Source organism: Apaloderma vittatum, unplaced genomic scaffold (genome assembly GCF_000703405.1).
Source record: "Apaloderma vittatum isolate BGI_N311 unplaced genomic scaffold, ASM70340v1 scaffold32640, whole genome shotgun sequence".
NCBI classification, from domain to species: domain Eukaryota; kingdom Metazoa; phylum Chordata; class Aves; order Trogoniformes; family Trogonidae; genus Apaloderma; species Apaloderma vittatum.
Genome location: NW_009693415.1, coordinates 5,545 through 6,450, shown reverse-complemented (window position 1 = coordinate 6,450; position 906 = coordinate 5,545). Strand labels below are relative to the sequence as shown.

Below are 906 nucleotides of genomic sequence, written 5' to 3'. Positions count from 1 at the left end.
ACGGGAGGGGGGCTTTGCCCCTGTCTCTTATCAGCGGGGGGGGGGGGGATGGCCAGCCACTTCCCAGCGCCTGGGCATCTCCGGTGCTGATAGCACTCGTGGGGTGGGAATGTTTGCTCTCCCCCTCCTCTTCCCCATGGCGCTTTCCTGCCTTTGTTCAGGGGTGGGAGGCGGGGGCCGTGGGTGGGAAAGAAGCCTCTGCTCGTATCACAGACCCAGCTGTTACCCCAAATATGGAAGAACAACAGGATTATTTTACATGGCTCAGGCAAGCCACACTGCATGCTTGTGAAATAGGGGGTGATGAGCTGTCCTGTGCTGGCAGGATGACTGCAGCTTGGCACCCACGTCTTTTTTTTTTCAAAATCTCTGTGCAAAATCTGTGAAACTGGGTGTAGTTTTGAACGGGCTAAGGTGTGTGCAAATCCTCAGGCAAGTTGGGCTTGTGCTCTGAGCATGGCTTGCTGTCCTGTCCTGCCTGTCCCCAAGGTTCAGCCTGGCTGTTGTCACCAGACAGAAGTGTGCTGTAGCCAGGGAAAGTAGCCCTGGCCCTGGGGTCTGTTTTGAGCAGCTGCTGGGGGCTGTCTCTGCAGGTGATAAAGGAAGCCAGCGGCCCAGCAGCGAGGGAAGCCCCCACTTCCCCAGTGATGCCGTGCAAGATGGACCTGGATAAGGTGATGGATTATAACTGCCCTGCTGAGGTGCTGCCTGAGGCTGCTGCAGCTGAGTTGGGGCACTGTGGGGCTGGGGCAGCGCTGAGCTCCTGGTGCTGTGCAGAGTCCTTCCCATCCTCACAGCAGCTCTGCGGGGCTTATGGAGTTCCCTGCTGCTGGGGAAGGGCAGCAGTCCTCCTGTGGCACTAGGGGATGTCCCAGCTCTGCACGGGAGGGACAAAGAGCCCATAGA

At 58.5% G+C, this 906-nt stretch overlaps 1 protein-coding gene across 1 annotated transcript in view; it reads left to right on the top strand.

Annotated features, from left to right (window-relative positions):
• Positions 1-906, top strand: part of AFAP1L1 (actin filament associated protein 1-like 1) — a gene marked incomplete at its 5' end in the record, with an annotated part of 7,484 nt that overhangs the window by 3,085 nt on the left and 3,493 nt on the right. Inside the window, 2 exons of the mRNA XM_009878940.1 lie at positions 586-727; positions 844-868. Coding sequence (XP_009877242.1) covers positions 586-727; positions 844-868 — 167 coding nt within the window. The remainder of the gene's footprint in view (positions 1-585; positions 728-843; positions 869-906) is intronic.